This window comes from Erpetoichthys calabaricus, chromosome 2, assembly GCF_900747795.2.
Source record: "Erpetoichthys calabaricus chromosome 2, fErpCal1.3, whole genome shotgun sequence".
NCBI classification, from domain to species: Eukaryota; Metazoa; Chordata; class Cladistia; order Polypteriformes; family Polypteridae; genus Erpetoichthys; species Erpetoichthys calabaricus.
In genome coordinates this window covers 150840402-150860489 of record NC_041395.2, presented here as the reverse complement: position 1 = coordinate 150860489, position 20088 = coordinate 150840402, and the positions used below count along the sequence as shown (strand labels likewise).

Sequence of the window (20088 nt, the reverse complement as noted above, 5' to 3'; positions counted from 1 at the left end):
TGCTGTATAGTAAGTATACGTATCACCATTTTCTATCCTTTCTGTTTTTTGCGTGTCACTGTATGGCCATGATTTGAACGGCCATACAAACCTACATACTGTATATGCTGCACATAAGTGTTCCGAATGATATTGCATGCAAGTTTCCATACTATCAGGACTACTTCTGGATACAAATATTATACATCACAGTACTGTATACCTTTTTGTTTTTCAGTTCTTTACTACTGCAATAAGTACTTAGCCTAAAGAAACAAAGTGCATTTCTCTGTTATTACTGGGTTTTTATATAACATTAAAATTGAACTGTTTTACAATGAATTCAAGTAAAATTATTTTTCTGTTGTGATGCACACAATATACTGAGCAATTACAAATACCTGTACTTCATAATATGCAAGAACAACTTATGAAAACATATACTCAAGAATTAGTTCCCCTTAGTCAATACTGTCAAAATGGAATGGCACTGGAAATACTACTGGGTCTAAGCTTATAAGGGCCACCACATACTTAGTTAGATGAACCTTAAGTTGGGAGAAAAGCAGATATACATAGCTGATAGCAATAGGGAGTATATGCTGACTTTTCTTTTAAATAAAACGTTTTAATATTTTAACACATTCTTGTTTATTACTGCACTGGAGAGTGACAATGCATTCATATATGCAAACAATAATTCCACTCTGTACACATTATAATACTACTGCTCCATATTGAATTTATTGTACTCTACTTCTGCTCTGCTTCATAGACACACTGTTAGCAGCAATTGAAGCTTTAAGTCTTCTAGGATATGTATATATGAACTGTGTGCAGTTATTGTGGTGGTTTTTGCCAGGTAACGGATCCTCTGAACTACTGAGTGGAAAGGGATCACCCAGTCTAAGAGAGTCTAATGTAGGCTTTGGGCAACTCAAGAATGATTCAACATTTTCTTCTAATATCACACCGTTAGTACTTTGGTGGGATGTTTGTGATTGCTGTCCAAAACAGGGTGAATGTCTTCAAGGATTTTGTGATATTGGCAGCATTATTTACTGTTCACTCTATACTGATAAAACCTGCAAATATTGCTGCTGGAAAACATCTTAAGATTTTGGTATTAGTACATCGGTTTGTATCCAGTTCCTTCAATTTGTACTCACTATAAATAGCTGGAAATATATTTAATGAAAGAAAAAAAAAACTTCCCGAGTAGCCTGAACTCTGGAATTTGTTTCATTCATCACTTTTGAATGCAAGATGTACAGTATTTATAAACTACGTATATTAACTGATATCCTCTGGTCAGTTTTTCACATTTTGTGTTAATTTCAAGTCTTTAACGTACCTAGGATTAAATTAAATTAGATACACTTTGTTGGTACCCAAAGGATGAGGGCTACCTAGGGAAAAGAGACATTTAAACATAAAGTATATACAGTATACAGTGATCCCTCGCTATATCGCGCTTTGCCTTTCGCGGCTTCACTCTATCGCCGATTTTATATGTAAGCATATTTAAATATATATCGCGGATTTTTTGCTGGTTCGCGGATTTCTGCGGACAATGGGTCTTTTAATTTCTGGTACATGCTTCCTCAGTTGGTTTGCCCAGTTGATTTCATACAAGGGACGCTATTGGCAGATGGCTGAGAAGCTACCCAACTTACTTTTCTCTGTCTCTTGCGCTGACTTTCTCTGATCCTGACGTAGGGGGTGTGAGCAGGGGGGCTGTTCGCACACCTAGACGATACGGACGCTCGTCTAAAAATGCTGAAAGATTATCTTCACGTTGGCTACTTTCTGTGCAGCTGCTTCGTGAAGCGACATGCTGCACGGTGCTTTGCATACTTAAAAGCTCGAAGGGCACGTATTGATTTTTTTTATCGGTCTCTCTCTCTCTCTGCTCCTGACGGAGGGGGTGTGAGCTGCCACCTTCAACAGCTTTGTGCCGCGGTGCTTCGCATACTTAAAAGCCAAACAGCCCTATTGATTTGTTTGCTCCTTTGAAGAGGAAGATATGTTTGCATTCTTTTAATTGTGAGACTGAACTGTCATCTCTGTCTTGTCATGGAGCACAGTTTAAACTTTTGAAAAAGAGACAAATGTTTGTTTGCAGTGTTTGAATAACGTTCCTGTCTCTCCACAACCTCCTGTGTTTCTGCGCAAATCTGTGACCCAAGCATGACAATATAAAAATAACCATATAAACATATGGGTTCTACTTCGCAGATTTTCTTATTTCGCGGGTGGCTCTGGAACGCAACCCCCGCGATGGAGGAGGGATTACTGTAAACACATCCAAGACAGCGACAGTGGTCAGGAATGGTACTGCGGTCTTGGGTCACACCATAAATTGAGTATCAAACAAAATATTTATGACTCATTTATGACACTTTTTAAACATTTCTCAGGCATAAAAATCATGAAATGCTTTCCATAGAAAAATAACCACATGCGTTCACCTGTGCGCTCTTTTTCAAAGAAGGAACATTCCATAACATATCCTGTGGCATCAGGCCTACTTTTGTTGTTAATCCATTCTTACTATTCCTTGTCAAACCCAAAGAAGATGGCCATCTGCCATTTTCTATAACTGATACCAGCCAATAAGCATAATTGGCTGGTATCAATAAGAAGGGAAAATATACAGTAAACAAGTAAAGGGGTACATGTATACAAAATGGGAAATATAACAAAACCTTAGGCCAATAACAAAGAAAGTCAAAGTGGCAAGCTAAGGCTCATAAATGCATAAGTATTTGATTTCCCTTGTACAAATGGATAAAGACTTACAGAATTAAGTGTGAATTTTCCTTTCTGTGCTTTTGTAGATGATGTATTATAAACAGGTAGGACATTTAATATTGCTTACAGAAGAAACTGCATAATCCTTGAAGAAGTGTATGCACTTTGTAACAGAGACCTGTCACCTAAAATCACCCCTGAACCACAGGAAGTGCAAAATTCAGAGACGATTTTAGAAGACTCCACTCTCTTGGACATTTCACATTTATGTATGATATCATTTATTTGTTGAAAGTATATAACTTTTTTAAATTATGTCCAGACATCTACTTGCAAGGAGATTACCTTAAATAGTCTGTTTATCAAATTCAATACAGTGTTTAAACTTCCTCATCAGATTGTATGTCTCGGTGGTTACACAAATGAAACCTGCATCTGGGCTAAAACAAAAATTTGTTTTTTGACTATTAAAGGAACATAATTCAAACGGTTGTATGGCGTAATAAAGATACTTGCCTCCTTGTCTGTCTGCTACAAAAGTGAAATAAAAAAGACTAAATGCTTTTCCTCTGTAATTTTCAAATGCAAAGCAAGATTAAATTTACATATGGTCAAATGTATTTATTGAACATAACTTCAAAATTATAAATGCATGAAAGGCAATTACCATGGTATTCCTTTACCACCCTTTAAAAGAAGTGTTATTTACGTTAACTTGAAGGATGTACCCTGCATACTGTATATGACCTTCTTATGTTCCATTTAACATTTTAATTGTATGAAATTAACTATGCATACTGGAGATTTCCGAGTTTCCAGCGAATTCTGTATACAGTGTGTATCCGTTCATAAGTATTTAGTATAGCACCTTTAAATATGAAAAAACACTGCCAGAATTCTGGAACATTGTGTTTGCTTATTACGTTAAGTGCCTTATTTGTGCCACCAAAGAATCAGTGATAGGATATAAACTTGATAACGGCTCCATTACCATATAATTAACCATTAAAATATACGGTCTGTTGCGCACATTTTACACGTTATTAATTTTTCTAGTGCATTTGCTTGCACCATGTGTAACTATATATATATATATGTGTGTGTGTGTGCGCGTGTGTGTCATTTTACCCAACAGAAGACAATGCTATCCGCCTAGCTTCATTATATTTCTTTGACTTTCTAGGTTTCGCTCCCTTCAACAGGCTTCCACTCGTCTCCATTTACAGTACTCGCAGCCCGGGTAGCAACTTGCGTTTTGAAACTCGACCGAGACTTCGGCACATCAATACAAGTCGTCAAAAAAAGAATACTTGACATTTGCAGAATACGTCTTCGACGAAACGTGCCAAAAGAAGGGACAATAAACAAATGCTCACCGACTCTTGAAAACAGAACAGCACATAACTACTTACGTTTTCCGCTTTAGCGGTATCCAAACTCCTGCTGAACCAGACAACCAGTACAAGGAAAATAACCCAAGCGCGCAACATTTCAGTACGTTATCCAGCTCTTCACACTGTCATCGCGTGCCTGCACTTGCGCTCTCGTATTAAGGGATATTGGTAGAAAAGTCGCCCAGCAACGAAGCCAACCGGTCGACAGTCACCCCCGTTAAATCTGCTTCGTAAGAAAAGTCCCTTTTTAGTGTAAGCTCCAAGAATGTTCCATGTCGCTCTCCTCCGGTTCCACGTGCAGCTCAGGTGAGTCCGCAGATTGCTGGTGCGATACTACTGTAAATCGCTTTGCAATTTGAATCTTGCGTTTGTTTGTTTTTTTCTTTTAAAGAACCGAGACGGACTTGTCACATAACAGACCGTGTGTCTCACGGCAGTGTCTCTCTAAGATTGCCACTTAAACGCACATATCACCTGAGGAAAGCAGTGGGCAAGGTAATCATTTAAACAAATAACTACGATGGCTTAATCGTTAGCTGCTCACGCCTGCCACAGTCCCTCCACCCTCTCCCTTTCAATACTATCCACTTGCAGAGCCATACCCCTCCCTCTCGCACCCCAATCGTCCCCCCCCCCCCCCCCCCCCCCCCCCCCCCCCCCCCCCCCCCCCCCCCCCCCCCCCCCCCCCGCCTCCCCAAAGGTACTTGCACGTGCAGCTGTTTAGAAGGCGATTTTTAAAAGTGGAAGTGTGTTCAATCCGAGAGGGCTTTCCCTGGAAACAAACATTACAGAATACGAGTAAAGCTGCGAGAAGAGCTGAAACAAGGTAAGTCACAGAAGCACCGCAGCGGGTGGGAGCATAGCGGCTGCCGAGCTGTCAAAACGATCCGCTGCGCTGTTCGAAGTTCTGCTTTTCTGCAGGCTGAAGAGCTCGGCGGCAGTACTCACTCATATAAACATCTACGAATATTTGTAGTAAATTACCACAAGATCTTGGTGTAATCTTTTCATATTTAAGAAGATGGGACCAGCTTAATCGAACTTTGTATCGCACTTGTTTGGTGTCCATTCCATTTTCCTGTCTCAGTCTAATAGACGCGTACTCGAGTTTCACTTTGAAATACCTTATATTTTAGCTTGTGTGTATGCTTTCCTATCTCGTGTAGACATAAAGAGGGCACCTTCGCAGCTCTTGTAGTTTGTTAACGGTGCTGTAGCTGACAGGATACTGCTGCACAAGGAGTGGGCGCGTTTGTGGACATAACGGTCGCTACTGGGACTTTTAACAAACGAATGCCGTGTGGTGAAGCGCGCAGCCTAAATCGCTTTGATCGCTATGCTGAGATTTGTATTGGGGATTTTCAAAACTTTTATTCTATTCGTCATTTTTAATTTATGAATTTTTCTCATAGTTCTTTCAAGCAAGACGATCACATTTAAGTTAAATGCGTGACCATACAGTAAATATAACAGTACCATTAATAAAACTAATGTTCAAACGAATGAAAGTAGAGCGACTCAGGCGAGCCTCTGTATGAGCGCACACTACCTTAACGTTGCCTTACTGCTGTGGTGACGATCTGTCAAATTAAACTTTATCAAGTAACAATGAATGGAGATTATTTGGCTTATAGAACCTGTTGTAAGAAAAGAGCAGACTCTTAATGGGGCGTCATACTCCAGCCAACCAAATTTGAATCATAGCAGAAAGAGCATATATTTGGCCAGTATGAGAAAAGAAGTAAAGAAGTATGTGGTTGAAACTCTTGCAAAAGTCCCAGGCAGGTTCTGATATAGGGCCAAGTGCAACTCAACCCATTATATAATAAGTCCCATGAAAAATACATAATGATAATAATAACTACATCTGAAAATCTAATAGTATTGGCTCAAGATTATATGTTATATAAGATTAAGTGATAAAAGGGGATAGTGATTTCTTTTCAGTGGTCATTAAAGGCCAAGAGGAATAACGCACGTTGTATGAATTTGGTCAGGCATAGTTTAAGAATGTCTATCTATCTATCTATCTATCTATCTATCTATCTATCTATCTATCTATCTATCTATCTATCTATCTATCTATCTATCTATCTATCTATCTATCAGTTTTCAATACTGAAACCTGTTTATACTACAGAATTGTTCTTACAAGCAATAAATCTAAGTTACTTGTGTTGTATTGTTTTGTATTATTCTGCCTTTCTTAGATTTCAGATCACTTCAAATATTCAGATTTCTTCTTGTACATTTACTTTAGTTAAAGGTATTGATTGAAACCATGTTAGTCTTGTTCTGAACTCAAGGAACTGGGCAGTGAATCATATTATGGTATCATTTCTTTTTTTCAATAATAGGATAACAGAGAAAGACAGTTTCCTTTTAGTTAAAACAGCAGAGAAATTATTATGTTTGCTTTAAGCACAGACAAACACATTCTTAAGACGCGCATGGGCAAGCATCCTTTGAACGTCTTTATGCTCATCTCTTAGAGCAACCCAGCGAGCCTGACATTATATCATTATAACTGAATGGAAATAATAGAATTCCTTGCAATTTAGTCAGTGACTTCAGACGCATTTTTGTGTAAATATGTTCTGTAGTTTGTTTAAAAAAAAATGTGGCGACAGCATGAGAAGTTATGTGATTTTAAAATAAGTGTTACAGTCAGATTTCATTATAAGTCATGGACATTAATTAATTTGCAAAGCAAAGTAGAGTTTTATGGTCTGCTTTTGATCTTGAATAATTTACTTTAATTTTTCTTTATCATGATATATGAATAACCACCTTACATAAAATAAAAGATACAATACAGTACTTGAGGTTAACCTGTGAAGGCAATAGTATATTACATAATTAAAACTGAGTACTACAGAATAATTAATGTATTTTATTCTTGCTCTAGCCAGGATTTATGCTTATGCTTTAATTCACCCTGTATCCTTCGTGTGTAGCATATTTTAGGTAATGCAGACTATATGTCACTTTCTCTCTGAATTTATGAGTGAACTTGTAAAATTTGCCATATAAATATTTCATATGTTCACAGTTTTTGCAATAATGCTATGAATATTAAAGCAATTTCTTTCATACTGTAGTTGTAGCAGAATTTGGGTCACAGGAATATGACCTAATATGATACACTAATTTTTACTTTCAAACCATGTTGTTACACTATTATGTGAAAAACACTTAAGTCTGTTATTTTCCTTAGTTTAATCTCTTTGCAGAGTATAGTGAGTTATAACACTGTAACATCCTGTATGAATATGTGTAATTATGCATTTTAAATATATTTTTACTGTTTATTAGTAATTTCAGTATTGGGTAGTAATGTCAAGTTTAAAGTTTTGTTGCAGGCTGGTCAAATTTCACTTGGAATGTTTCAGATATTACATTTTGCGTTTTCAGTTTGAATTTTACTTTATATGCTTTAAAATACTGATGAACTGGCACCCTGTCCAGGGTTTGTTCCTGCATTGATATGCCCTTTGCTAGCTAGGAATGACTACATTTCTCCCGTGACCCTGTTCTGTTTTAAGCAGCTTAGAAAATGACTGACTTGAAAAATGCTTAAAAATAAGGTAGTAAAATGGTTAGTGCCATTGCTTCACAGAATTTGCATTTTAGGTTCAAATCCCTTGCCCAGTTGTTGTCTGTGCGAAGTCTGAATTTTCTCCTTGTGTCTGTGTGGATTTTCCTCACAGATTCAGAAGTCTGTGCAGGTTAGATTGTTTGGTAACTATAAAGTGGATCCACTGTGCATGTGTAGATCCTGCAATGAACTGTTTCCCTGCCTTGCTTTGTGTTGCCTGCCAGGACTGACTCTGGCCTAACACAACATGTCCATCCAACCATCTTCCAAAACCATTTATCCAGAGCAGGTTTGTGGGGAAATTCAAGCAGATCCCAGCAAGCATTGGGTGCAAAGCAAGAGCAATACTCAGATGGGGTGTCAGTGTATAGGTCCATTTGAGAATGTACAGTATGTATGCATTTACTGTATATATGATTTTATTTATTTTAAAATGATAATCTTATGTAATGCATTAGAGTAGCCGTGCTGTTCACACTACATTTATTAAGATATTTTTATTGTCTTTAAACTGGTAAAAGGTTGGAGCAGTAATTTTACTGGTGATTCATAACTATAAACATCTGAACTCAAATTCCAGCCTGGTAATTCTCAAAGTAAAATTTGCATGTTGTCTTTCTTTTCTGGGTTTTTGTGGTACTTCAGTTTCATCTTACACTACAAAAACATGCAGGTTAGGTAACTGGTGACTCTAAATATGCCCATTATGTGCGAGTATTAATTTGATTCTGTGTTGGATTAGTGCCCCATCCAGGCATCAATTTTTTTTCTGCACATGAAGCTGTAAACAAATAATTGTCTTCTGAAAACAAATGGGTGGATAGTCTAGTAAATGGCATATTTATTTTCTTACAGAGTGCACACCAGTTTGAAGAAAGAAATAGGATGCAAAGTTTGTGAAATATCTACACACTGTCACACTGTAGTGTTCACAGGGCACACTGCAGTGTTTTTGAATGGAGATGACTACTTGCTTGATAAGGATTAAAAAAAACCCTTTAACTATTTGGTAAGTAGGCATGCACAATGTGTTTGCTAATATGTTAGCATGTTATATTATTAACAACATATAGATAAATCATAATTGATTTTAAAACAAACACATCCAATAACCCTTAAAATGTATATTCTCTCTAAATGTGGGGTTAACATGTTCTCCCAATAATGTATTATAGTAATAATGACATTTTTTTTGGGGGGGTGGCAAAATCGTTGGCACTGCTTTACATATCCATAATCCCAGATTTGAATCCCATGCCAGACCCTTTCCTGACATTTTGCATGTTTTCTGTTCGTCTTTGTGAGTCAGTCCTTGTGTATTACAGTTTTCTTCCCACAATTCTTAAGATGTATGTGTTGTATTAACTGGTAGCTCTAAACTGGCTATGTATAAGTAAGTAAGAATGCGGAGTGTGCATGAGTGTGCCCTGTGACTGACCAGCATCCTGTGCAAGGCAAGTTCTTTTTTTGTAGTATTAGTTTTAATTTAAGAATAATCTCTCTGTTATAATTCAAGATAATTTTTATTATGTTTATAATATACTGTATGCATTTTAACGTTACAATATAAAACTTATAAAAACAATCATATGCATGGTGTTTTAAAGGTCACATTGTCCAATCAAAAATTTGCAGCATTTGAGAGAGTTAAATGCATTAAAGTATTTTAGACTAACATTAATAAATTTTTGCCAAAGTCTGAGAAAATTCGGCAGTATTCCACACAAAGATGGTTGAATTTATCCTTGTTTTAAATGACATTAGAGAAAAATTTCCCTTTCCTGTTGAGTTATGGAGGACACATTCTTTTATTTAAGCAACTCAGTTGGTGTGTTAATAGTGTAGGAACTCACATAATTCAAATTATTGATTTACTAGCCGCTGCGGTGGGTTGGCACCCTACCCAGGATTGTTTCCTGCCTTGTGCCCTGTGTTGGCTGGGATTGGCTCCAGCAGACCCCCGTGACCCTGTGTTCGGATTCAGCGGGTTGGAAAATGGATGGATGGATGGATTTACTAGCCACTGTACAAAATAATTTAGAAATATGTGCCCTACATGTACTTTCAACACCTATCCTCTGCATTCGCGTGTGTGTGAACTTCTCTTCATCAGCGCTCTCTTTCTCAATCATGTTCCCAAAAAGCCTGCTTCTCAGACTCTGCCATTATTTTCAAGGAGCCTTTTCTCGCCTCCTGTCTGGTTTTTACTATTTCATCTTTGAAGGCGATTTTCTCAGCTTGCACCTTTACTTTTCCTTGTGCATTTCACACTCCCACTTCCTCTTCTTTATGTCATCAAAGTCAAACTGACTAATCAGATGGCTCTGAGGGACTGGATGCACACACCTTAATGTTTTCTTATACAGTAGATCATTTTACACTATAACAGCACATATAAAAACATTAATCCCTGAAATGATTTTTTGGCATCTTTTACAAGACAGAGACAATTTTCTCCTCTCATTTTTACAAGTTATCATATCCACTGGTATCTCATATTTGTATAGGACAGTTTTGAATGTAAGAGGAACAGCAGTACTTTGGTTGACTCCATAGTCTCTAAGTGTTTTGGTCCATTTCCAGTCTAGAAAGTATCTGTATGATGTTTGCAAGTCTGCGTGGGTTTTTCTTTTGGTTACTCAGCATCAGTCTACCTTGTAATGGAGTGGTGCCCAGTGCAAAGTTAGCTTTTGTCTTGTGTCTGATGCAGTTAGGATAGGCTCTGCCCCCATTGCGGCCCTTTATTGGAATAATCACATTTGGAAAGAGAGAATTTTAAAGGTTAACAAAAATTTGTGCAATATGCAGTATAACAGTTACTGTTCCAGTTTTAAACATGTTATTGGTCTTAATTCTGTTGGATTAGTACTGGTACTCTGTAACAGTTAATCTGTGATACAATTTGCTGGGTCACATTTATCCTTTTAAATTGAACACTGCTATCTTTCTTAACAGGTTGATAACCACATTGTATTTTGGAAAAATTGTTTGTGGGGTAAGTAACAATTTTATATTGATTTTATAGATGCGCACATCTATACACTCAAATTTGTTTGTTCATGTCTGTATGTTTTAATCTGTACATTTAGAAATTTAGGACAGCACTTAAATATAATAACATGAATACATACTGAATTTAAGGATGTGCTAGACTGCAATATGGGTTAGTGGATATAAGTATCTTTTTAACTTTTGCCTCATCAAAAGTTTTTCTTTCTTTTTATTTTCATTCCTTTTTAATATTTTTGCTAATGCACTGACTCAAGTCCAGTTCTTTAGTGTTGAAGGTCTATTATGTAATTTTTATAAGCTTAGATCAACGATTCAGAAGAAGAAGGTTATCAGTAAAATATACACACGTTAACTGCAGTAGCACATTTCTTTATTAGTCTTGCAGTTCACTCATGTGGTACTGTACTGAAATGATCTCTTTAAGAAAATAGCCTAATTTGTATATTTTTAAATTCATGTACTAAGCAAGACAATCTATCCTTATTTTTCAAGTTAATTTATTTTTTATCTATTTGATAACATTTTAAAGGAATAAATATAGTCTAGTGAAAAAGAAAAAAAATGTCTCAGGAGTCAAAGAAATATTTTATTGTGACTACTGTAGACCGCAGTCATGCTTGATGTATTTATATAGGTGACATGAGGTAACAGTGTTATCATGATATACTGTAGCTGTGCATGCATTTGTCTATTTGTAATAGTTTTGCATCTTTTGTGATTAACATACTTTAAAAATAATTCATTTGAAAGTCTCCATTTTGAGTCACTGGCATCTTATTATTTGTTTAGTAATAAGAAGGCAGTGGCCATTAGAATGAACAATGTTTTCCATCTCACTAAAATCTATTAAACCTACAGTATGTGATATGTACATCAGCCCTATTTTTCTTTTCCTGCAAGACCATAAAAATATGTTAAGAGGATTATGTATTGCTTCATTAATCTTTAAAGAAGGACTGTAAGAAATTTCCAGATTTCTGTGGCCTAGGGCAACATTGTCTGTTATGGTATGTAATTAGGTATATGTGTCTGTAAGTGGAGTCACTTTCTATGATGATGTAGTAGCTGTTTGCCCCGTGGGAACTAGAAAAAAAAGGTTATCAGAAACCAGTTGTTCCCAAGGAAGAAATCTCCTAACAAATCATCAAGAATGTTGACGTATTCTACCAAATATGACTTTTGCGATTCAGTTCAGTTTTATTTTGCAATGTAAAAATGTTTATATACATTTTCTATAAAATTAATATACTGTAGATATCAAACTTAGTTGATAACAGACGACTGTACTTATGCTGTAAAAATTATAGACACATGCTAAATAGTGTTCAATTGATAGTTATTTCTGCTCACAATGATGTAATATTCAACTATTTGGATATTTGCATGTATCCAAGGTAGCCTGTTTTATTGTGTTACTGAGATTGTTGCATCACATTCATCCTGTTGTCTGTGATTACACTGATGCAAATCAACATGGCAACAGACATTACTATGTAAGACTAGGAAAGTAAATCTGACACATTTATTAGGTAATGTATGGTGAACTTTTTAAATCTTGGTACTATATATGTACAGTAGCTGCTGTTTTTGTTTATATTGTTCTCTGTATTAACTACCAAAACAATGTTTGTTGAAATTTATGGGTGTTTATGTAGAAAATGTTTCCATTGCCTGTCCATACTTTCAGACTTTACATTCAAAGTGTACAAAAACTAATTATTGAGCAGTTATAAGATACTTACTAAATACTAATTTAAATTTAAGAACTTTAGATGATGATATCAAACACTTTCCCACTGATATGTACTCAAAAGCTTTCTGGGTAAAAATCTATGTAGGAAATATCCAGGTTTGATAAAAGGCCAATAATGCATATACAATATAGTATCCTATGGGAGGTACGGCCATTTATGTTTCATTAATCCTAAAACATGCTAAATATATAAAGTATTTTTTTTAACTTGTATATTAAAATACTATGTCTGTGCCCTTTTGTAGTTAATGTTACAGCAGTACAACCTAACTTTTCTGTTTATACTGGACATCTACTCTGTATTCACAAATTGAGTGAATTGAATGAACGCATGGCCACATTATAAGCAGCCGATGCAGCCTTTCAGAGCCAAGATTGAAGAACCCCAACACAGATGATTATGCTGTAGATATGTTTAACAAAATATTGTAATATTCTGTGCTAAAATGCAAAGTTTCAAGTAGAATTTGTTAGGCCCTCAAGTGTACTAGTTAATAAATTTAAAAAATGTAGTCTTTATATAATGTTTAAAGGATTTTACATGTGTTCAGAAATAAGGGGAATATTCCTACTTCTGAGATGACAAAGTAATTTAAAGTTAGAAACCTGTTATGAAATCTTCATTAAATGTTGTCAGTAATGGCAGTTTAAATGTATCTCATTTCCATTTCTCCCCAAGACAAAGTTACACATGTTTGTGAGCCATAAATTGTGATGTTTTATTAATGTCCATATTATTACATATTTGTATGTATTTAAACCTAGTCAAAAATCATAAAGTGTTACCTTTAATTGGCTGTATCCTATACTGTGTATAGCGAGGGTTTATATGTGTAGGCTAATATGCAGTAAATAAAGGTCCCAAAATTTAAAAAAAAAAAAAAAAGATTAGGGAGGCATGGTGATGTAGTCATTAGTGCTACTTTAGTGATGTAGTGATCATAGATCCAGAGGCCAGGATGCACACCTTGGCCTAGTCACTCTTTACAGGCAGTATATACTGTATGCTACTCCCCATCCTTATTGAATTTCACCAGGTATCCCTGTCTCCATTCACATCTGAAGGATTTATGTGTTGGGAACTAACGTGTGCCATATACTGTACTTCTAAGATACAGTATGTTTTGGTTTTATCTAGAAACTGTACTGGACTAAAGTTTAATAAAATTAATAAGAATAAATGGTAAATATATTAATGTGTAAACATGCTTCTATTCTTTCTTCCAATAGTATTGACTTTTAAAACAACACCAAAGAAAGTAAAATCTGTTAATAATAATATAAAAAGAGAAAAAAGTTAAACAGGTCTGTTTGGACTACCGTATATTAAACAGTTTTTCTGGGACCGTTCAGGCACTTTCTACTTATGCATATCACACAATCCCAGTGTCGAACAGCCACTTAGAAAGCATGCTGTGTTTATATATTTTAAAAAAGGTTTATAAATGTATGCTTTATAAATGTTACAGAAAAATATGTGTAAAAGTACAGAAAAAATGTAGGCATTTGCAGCACTCACAACAAGATGACAGAGTGGCCAAAGCAGATGATGTTTGTGGCAGCAGGAGCTGAAGTTTTGTGTGCAAATGCTGCACATCACCCATATCAGTTACATGTTCTGCTGTGAAGCTAACTGCACTAATTCTGTCCCTCAACACTCCCCCTTCCCCCTCAACAAACACTACCAACAGACAGTCACCTGCTCCACTGTCTTGACTGAAAGCTGCCATCACCTATGCTGTCAATTGTACTTCAGTGCCCACAGCGACTTCCTACTTGTCAGAGTTATTAAGCAGCTTGGCATGTTAAAATGACATTCTTTAGCAACAGAGCCATTTGAATGTGCACAAACCAGCTATTGATGCTGTTTTGCCAAAAGACGGCTGAGCTAGCATTCTTTCTGCTTGATATAACAAATATTTATTGAGATGAAAGTGATCCTGCAGATAGATGGCATGCTATTAAGAGAGAGTAGCACAAACGCAAAAATGAAAGATAGAACTAGTACAAAGATAATAAATAGTGTTGCTAAGAAGTAGGTTAACTGTGGCTAGATGAATAAATGCACTATGGAAGTTGACAGAATGACAAGAAGAGGGAGGCTTGAAAAGATGTTGATGATTTGGTGATGAATGAAAAGTAAAAGTCATTTTACCTCTTAGCTTGAACAAGACCACAAAAAAGTGGAGAAGGTGAATTTGGAGGGCAACTGGACAGCATGGATAAAGCTTACTAATAAATTGCTTGCTAAAATATTTTGTGACAAATCCAGTCGATGAAATAGCACCCTTACAAAAATGTGAATCTGACTAATATCTAGATCTTTTCTACACTAGTGTTACATTTATTGGTCTCTGTGCCTTGCAAAGAAGATTAACGTACACATGGTGCAAAGCTGCACAAACCTTTCATGTGATCTTAAATCCAGGTCAGGCAAAGAAGGTCTATGGGAGAGACTGTATAGGGGGTGAATATATCACAATTCTGTCCTTTGAGTTTCACGGTATTGGCATCAAATTAATGATACAATTGCTTAACTACTAAGTAAAGAGACATACAGATTATTAAAATGACATTTTGATTACCCATCCCATGGTCTGGTATATTTATCTGCAGTTTTATATTAATGAGTGAGTACCCTCTGGCACTAATCTTTATGTTTATAGAAAACTTTTTTAAAAGAAGCAAAAACAGAAACTATACCCCTTTATGCAGGTGTTATGTTATCCTGTAAACATGTTGCTTAATTGTAGACACTTTTTGATGTTTAACTGAATTTTGAATCAACCAGTAAACATTTTTTATTTCTGCCTACCCCAGGCCACAGTATGTTTACTGTTTTATCACTGACTTGCATCTCAGCTACACAGTCTGAAGAGGTCTGAATTTTTGGACCAATGACAGGCTGCAGCTTGTTCAGAATGTGTTGGCAGAAATTATATCTCTGAAGAAATTTATTGGGTAGGATTGCACTTTTAAGAATAAATGTATGTTTTCTTCAAATTCCTCTTAGTTTTCCTCTTAGTTTTCTGTCTGATTTACTAAATCTCTCACATTTTTAAACATTCAATAAGTTATCAAATATTAGTTTTATGTGCTTGACCAAAATGTGCAATATATATTAAGAAGTATATCAGCGTATTTCCTTTTCCTGAGAATGAATAAAACAGTTAACAGTTATTTAAGGAAACATTATCCAAAATTTTCAGAAAGAAAGTGAGACTAATACCATCAAATATACTTAGCAGATTTCATACTACAGTAATGGTATTTGTTTAACTGAAGATTTTCTAAACCAACATTTAGATTAAACAAAACTTCTTCCTATTGCTGTTACTGTTATTGTTCATGCATTTGTAGTTTAAAGCATCTGTGAGAGTTTAGTGTTTATGGTGTGATCTTTATTAGAACAATGAAACGGCTTTGCACAATCAGAATATTCCTAAAGGCAACTTCAGTCATAACATAGAAGAATCCAAATTGCAGTGCATGAAAAAGAGATTAATCTGGTAAAACATGTATCTTTTAGATGCAATCTAAAATGTTATATGGAATATATACGAATTGAAAGAAACTACCCCAAACTAGCAGGAAAGTTTAGAAATACAGTAATTTAAAGACACAGTTGGAATAAATGTATTATTCTATCCTGCATTTTACAATTGATTACATCTTTAAATTTAATGACAATTACTCATTAATTCCTATAAATTTTGAACAGGTATGCACAATTCAGCATTGGCATAACATCCGGGTGTGGTAATGCCAGCTGTCAAATATTTGCTCAGGAATGCGCGTGAAAGACTTCACAGAAAAGGACACCTGAAGTGGTTCTTCGGCTTTTGTAGTGAATAATGCAGAAGTTAGCATTTTATTGGCATGAGCAGATGTACCTTATAAAATGTGTCTGGAAATTTCAGATTTTATACCTAATCTCAGTGGGTTTTGCTGATCTTTCTTAATGTGTGGTTAAATATGTACTTAATGAAAGAATAGGGGTTAATAACAAAATTTGTTCTAATTATAGTCACAGAAACATACATTTGTTTTAGAGGCAGTAACTCCATAGGAGAATGTACTTTAACGTGTGAAGTACATCTATAGAGTATGTTATCCATGTTAGTATTTTTTTTAACAAAAACAATTGATTTTGGGGTTTTGGTAGCACAGAGTGTAGGGCTGCTAGCACACCAAATCGTGGAACCAGTTTCAGTTACAGACTGCAACACAGTCTGTGTAGAGCTTATACATCTGCTTAGGTTTTATCTACGTACAGTAGATTCCACTGGTATTCCAAAGATTTATGTGCTTTGTTAATTGGCAACATTAAATTGGTCCATTGTGAGTGAATGTGAATATTCACATGAAGATTGCCTTATGATGGGGAACTCCTGGTGACCATGTTAAGAATACAGCATATTTAAAAATGGATGAATAGATTGATATTGCAGTAGTTTGTATATTTTAATGTATTATAATGTAATTTTAATGTAATATTCAAAAGACATTTGAATAAAAGAAAAAATCATTTAATGGGATATTTAACAGATTTGATAGAAAAGGTCTGACCTCCTTTGATTTAAAATGATGGCAAGCATAGTGCCTTAAGGAAAACCCCCTATTGATTTTCATAAACGCCATAGCTGGTTATATTAAGACATCATGTTTAAGGCATGATCAAGTCAATTTATTGTTATTTTCACACATCCATTGGCCAACATGCAGAGATACTGTATTAGTCATTAGCATTACAGATATAAACTTTGGTCACATGGCAGATAAATTTCATTTTCTTATTTTTAAACCCTTATTTAGTATTTGTATTATCATTTTGATTTTTTGACTCTTCTACATGCTTTACCAGTTTCTAAATTTTTCTTCCTAACCCTAGCAACTTTATGCGCACACATATACAGACACGTATCCTTTTTATTAAGGTGGAATAGCTATAACTACTGCTCTTGTGTTGTATGTCACCATCTGTACTGAATATGAACTAAGACCAAATAATTCCAGTCCACGGTATGAATATTTCAATATTGGGAATGGCAGCATGGTGGCAAAGTTGTTGGTAATTATGCAAAACTTTGGGTTTGTAAGTTTGATTCCCAACTTGTTTATTCTTTATATTCAGTTTGCAGATTTGCGTTGTGTTCACATGGTGTTTCTTTGGGTACTCTGGTTTCTTTCCACAGCCCAGACTGCAGATGTTTATTGCTGGCTTTAAATTAGCCAGTTAAAAGTGAGTGTTTATATATGCTTGAATGAGTCCTGCAATATTATTCCATTCAGGGTTGACTCATACCTTGCTGCTGATTTTGCTGGGATGAGCTTCAGCTTCAGATATCTCAAATATCTCATATACAATATATATAATTGTGGAAAACAGCCCGGACACACACAGATACAGTGGAACCACGGTTCACGAACGTCTCGGTACACGTACAAATCGGTTTACCACCAAAAAGTTCGCCAAACTTTCGCCTGAGTTCACAACCACACACTCGGTATACGAACAAGCCAGTTTCCCTTTCGGTTTGTACATGTTCAGTCTCTCCCTGTGCATTTCCTGTGCAGAGAGAGAGCGAGACACACACACAAACACAGGCAGCGCGAGAGAGAGACAGACACACACAAACACAGGCAGCGCGAGAGAGAGACAGACGCACACACACAGGCAGCGCGAGAGACAGACAGACGCACACACACAGGCAGCGCGAGAGAGAGACAGACGCACACACACAGGCAGCGCAAGAGAAAGACGCACACACACACACACACAGGCAGCGCGAGAGAGAGAGCTGGACGCATCAGGTAGGAAGGCAGTTAAAGAATGAACTGGGTTTGATTTTGTTTTGACTTCTGTTTACAGCGATCGGTTCGTAGCATGCATTGTTGCAATGTTACTTTTCTTGGTGGTTTATTAAATTATGGATTTTTTCCAAATGTTCATTTTTTTCCCTGTGCTTAAAACTCATTTAAAAAAAAAAAGTGTTTTTAGCCAGCGGTTGGTAGCGCTATAGCGCGAACTATTGCAGTGTTAGTTTTCTCTGTTGTTCAAGGTTTTCTCAGTGTTATTCAATGTTTTTACATTTAGTTTACTATTACGCTGTGCATTCTATGGTTTAATCTTTATATATAATCTTCATTTGGATCTTGATCTTTGTTTGTCCGCAAATTCACTGCCTTGTGTGGTGTTCCTGCTGTGTTCAGTAGAGGGCAGTAGTGATGGAGGAGGAGAGGAAGTGAGGGAGAGGATCGTTGGATGAGGTTGGATTGTGGTGATTAAAGAGGACTGAACTAAAGGAGACTACGTGCTGTTTGTACTGGCTGAATACACAACACCTTGGTTGTTACTTTTGTTTACAAACACTGTCGACACCACTCTTTGTGTTTTAGATCTGGCGTCGACACCACTCTTTGTGTTTAGATCTGGCGTTGACACCTGCTTCGTTGTCGAGACTGTGGTTTTTTGTGTTTCTGTCGACCGTCGTTGGCAGTACGTCGTCCAAATCCAATGTTCACCCACTTCTTGGAGTCGGCAGTCAGAGTATATAAGTCAGACACACTTCTGTGATTTTCCATCAGTCGGCGTTTGGAGTTCAAGAAAGAAGCATTGGTTATTCCTTACTTTTTGGATTGCCACAAAGCAACCTGCGAGATTGGAGAAAGGTTCAGAAGAGATCGTGAGAGGAAACGACAGCTTCATGAAAACGAGACGGACTGTGAACGGAGAGAAGCAGAAATGCTCCTCCACCACCACATAATTACTATTCGGACAGTGATTCCAAGTAGGCCGTTCCTATCGAATCAATGTCCAAGGGTTTTGTTTTGTAATTTTGTTTCCCTTATAAAAAAGCATAATGCTGTGCGACGAAAGGCCCAGTTCACGACTGGCAGCCGCGTTTAAACAGGGAGCCCTTCACAGACAACTTTAACACGCGCAACGTAGTTGGGCGCACATGGCTAGTTAACTATATTTGTGCTTAAAAACTTACAAACTGTATGTAAATATATATTTTTTTTATGGTCTGGAACGGATTAATTGTATTTACATACAATCCTATGGGGGAAATTGCTTCGGTTCAAGACCAAATCGGTTTACGACCAGAGTTCTGGAATGAATTATGGTCGTGAACTGAGGTTCCACTGTACATGTTTAAATCACACATAACACGTTTATTATACAAACTAATATTTACACGGTGCACACACAACCCCAAAACTCCCTCAAAGTCCAGGCCTTCACAGCAATGCCTCTCTCTTTGTCTCTCTCTCAGATTTTGTCTCTCATCCTCCCGACTCCAGTCTTCGAATGGAGGGAGGCGGCCCCTTTTATCCCCACCCGGACGTGCTACAGGTGCCTCCCGATTAGCTTCCACCGGCACTCCCCAGTGTGGCGGAAGTACTGGCTGCGCACCCGGAAGCACTCCGGGTGTCCCTAGTCTTCTTCCCCCTAGCACTTCCGGGTATGGCGGAAGTGCAGAGGGCCAGGGCTCCACAGGCATTGGGGTGCCCCCTGGCGGTAACCACGGGCCCCTATAGGGTTGAGCTTCAAAGCTCTGTTCCCGTGGTCCCCAAAGCCACCAGGGTGGTCG

The 20088-nt window shown here is 36.7% G+C and overlaps 2 protein-coding genes across 2 annotated transcripts in view; one reads left to right on the top strand and one right to left on the bottom strand.

The window, feature by feature from the left end:
- col4a3 (collagen, type IV, alpha 3) overlaps positions 1-4672 on the bottom strand; it is a 254825-nt gene extending 250153 nt beyond the window's left edge. Inside the window, exon 1 of the mRNA XM_051923014.1 lies at positions 4146-4672. Coding sequence (XP_051778974.1) covers positions 4146-4223 — 78 coding nt within the window. The 5' untranslated portion in view covers positions 4224-4672. The remainder of the gene's footprint in view (positions 1-4145) is intronic.
- Positions 4673-4851: 179 nt separating this feature from the next.
- LOC114643656 (collagen alpha-5(IV) chain-like) overlaps positions 4852-20088 on the top strand; it is a 154782-nt gene continuing 139545 nt past the window's right edge. The window contains exons 1-3 of the mRNA XM_051922556.1: positions 4852-4953; positions 8581-8734; positions 10681-10720. Of these exons, the coding sequence (XP_051778516.1) occupies positions 8682-8734; positions 10681-10720 (93 nt within the window). The 5' untranslated portion in view covers positions 4852-4953; positions 8581-8681. The remainder of the gene's footprint in view (positions 4954-8580; positions 8735-10680; positions 10721-20088) is intronic.